At 36.7% G+C, this 2,663-nt stretch overlaps 1 protein-coding gene across 2 annotated transcripts in view; it reads left to right on the top strand.

Annotated features, from left to right (window-relative positions):
- Nucleotides 1-2,043, top strand: part of map3k3 (mitogen-activated protein kinase kinase kinase 3) — a 24,287-nt gene extending 22,244 nt beyond the window's left edge. For both annotated transcript variants that reach the window (XM_024271525.2, XM_024271524.2), the window contains exon 17: nucleotides 1,422-2,043. In XM_024271525.2, coding sequence (XP_024127293.1) covers nucleotides 1,422-1,650 — 229 coding nt within the window. In that variant the 3' untranslated portion in view covers nucleotides 1,651-2,043. The remainder of the gene's footprint in view (nucleotides 1-1,421) is intronic.
- Nucleotides 2,044-2,663: the final 620 nt, after the last annotated feature.

Here is a 2,663-nt window from a genome sequence, read left to right as displayed (position 1 = left end):
AAAAAAAAAAAAAAAAATAGGAAAACTACTTGTTGTCAGCAAGAAATAAAGACACAAAAGTAGGAAAGTGACAAAGTCTCCTAAATGGAATAAGAAGCTGTCATACAATATGGTTTTATCATTTTAGTGGTCCGTTCAAACAACACTTTAACAGGTTGGTACCACTTAGGTCCCTAACCTGATGCAAGGAGAGTCGATCTCCTGAGAGAGTTTGTTTCCACAGCAGATGGAGGATTAACAGGAAGTGAAAAGCATTCCAATAAAGTCAGCTTTTGAATGAAACTTTATTTATACCTATTTTATCGCAGGAGTAATGTGCTAAAAATAAGCTGTTATAGGTGAAATCCACCAGGTTGCAAGATTAAGAGCATTTCCACACATTTTTCTCTTGTTTAAACTCATGAGAGCTTAAATATATTCAATATATTGAAAAAAACATAACATTTTACACTATAAAATACATAAAAAACATGTAAAATGCATTAAAATCCCATCTAAAGTGCTGAGCCTGATAGTCCTCAATGGGGAGTATCCCTCCAAAGTGGTTAGAAAACTAAGACTGATGATTTGTGTACATTTTGGAAGCTGAAAGCATTTTGAACAGGGGACTTGGTGTAGAAAGGATTGACAATTTTCTAGTCAATCAGGACGCAGAACACATTGCATTTAAATAAAAATAATGCAAAATTGCACTGAAAAAAATCTGCAAAAGATGAACAACGATATAACAAGAGAAAACTTTACAATGCCTTCAGTCTGACAAATTAAATGCAACAAATAAGCAAATTAAGAAAAAAAATTTAAATGTATAAATGTAAAACCAACAACTCCTGAGTATTAAAAACTTATTTAAAACAGTTAACATTTAAAACTGCTAAGGTCTAATATCAAGTCCAGTTCTGGAGGAATTTTATTACCGGGTCAAATCTGGATCAGCTTTAAATAAATAAGAAACCACATAAATTAGAACATTATTTTGATTTGGAAAGTGCTGTAAACTGGATTTTAAAAAAAAAGTGAAAATAAATACTTTATTTAAAAAAGCACAAAACTGTCGTTGAACAGAAAAAAATGTTTTGAAACAGCTGCTGTTTTGTATTTGAATTTTGTTTTTTTCATTTTTCTCACTCTTCACTTTCATCCTCAATTTACAATTTCAATTCAGAATGTTTATTTTTGAAGTTGACCCTAATTATGAGCCCTTTGGCTACTGGGATATGACTAAGTTGACCCTGATTTGACCCCATATTTTATTCCTTAACTGGGGGCCAGCAATGGAAAAGGCACGGTCACCCCATTGTTTCCATGGTGACCTGAGCACATCAAGAAGATGCTGGCTGGCGCTCTGTAAAGTTCTCAAATGATGATGTTATTGTAGATCTGATGTGGAAAACTCTTCTCTTGAACTCGTCTGCTCGCAGGAGTCTGGGCTGCACCGTGGTGGAGATGCTCACCGAAAAGCCCCCCTGGGCTGAATATGAAGCCATGGCCGCCATATTCAAGATCGCCACCCAGCCCACCAACCCGCTGCTCCCCTCGCACATCTCTGAGCAGGCGCGAGACTTCATCCACTGCATCTTTGTGGAGGCCAAACACAGGCCGAGCGCCGAGGAGCTGCTCAGACATCCTTTCTCCCAGGTTCTGTGCTGAGACCTGCCGGATTTATGAACAGATTCTGGTTCGAACGGTTCTGGAGCTACCATTTACTGTCCAAATATCAGTGTTAAGCTTTCTGAGCTACGGCCATGATGATTCAGTGCATTAATTCAGAGACATTTGCCTTAAAAAACCAACGCCAGCGTATAATCTGGAGCGTCCACAAGGGGGAGCCGCAGATCTTCAATCAGCAGAGGAGCATTGTGATCTTATCAGAACCCTAAAACTGTGGAGAAACACCATGACTGAAGATGTTTCTCATTTATAAATATAACTTGAAGGGAATTCCAATGAAAGTAGGGCTGCCACAAAAGATTATTTTATCAATCAACTAATCACTGATTGTTTTTTCCATTTAGTCGACAAATCGGGTCATGTGCAAACTGGACGGAAAGCACACATTTTAACCATCATTAGCTTTAAACTAACTAAAAATGAGATATAAGGCATCACCTGTGATAATGCTCGTGTGAATCCTATAAGCTGAATTTGGCCACTTAAGATGCTAGTGCTGATAGTTGAAGATGCTGCAATTGATAGCTAAAACACTGAAGCTGTTAGCTAAATGCCAAATTAGTCCTTAAAAATACTTAGGTTAGCCAAAACAGCTAGCATGTAGCTAAAAACTTAGCTAAACCTCAAAATATCCTAAAAAACGGAAAAAGCCTAAATTAGGCTTGTAAATTTTAGCCTGACCCAAAATAGCCTAAAATAACTTAAAAAGAGAAGCTTAATTTAGCCACAAAAAGCTAGTATGTTGCTAGAATTTTAGCTAAACTCCAAAATAGCCTAGAAAAAGCAAAACAAAAGGCTAAATTGGCCAAAACAGCTAGCATGTAGCTGAAATATTAGCTAAATTACAAATTAGCCTATAATAAAAAAAAATCCTAAATTAGCCAAAACGGCTAGCATGCAGCTGAAATATTAGCTAACCTCCAAAATAGCCTAAAAAACTTTTAAAAAGCCTAAATTAGCCAAAACAGCTAGTACGTTTGTGAAATGTTAGC

This window comes from Oryzias melastigma, linkage group LG8, assembly GCF_002922805.2.
Source record: "Oryzias melastigma strain HK-1 linkage group LG8, ASM292280v2, whole genome shotgun sequence".
Classification (NCBI taxonomy): Eukaryota; Metazoa; Chordata; class Actinopteri; order Beloniformes; family Adrianichthyidae; genus Oryzias; species Oryzias melastigma.
This window is presented reverse-complemented; position numbering and strand designations above follow the sequence as displayed.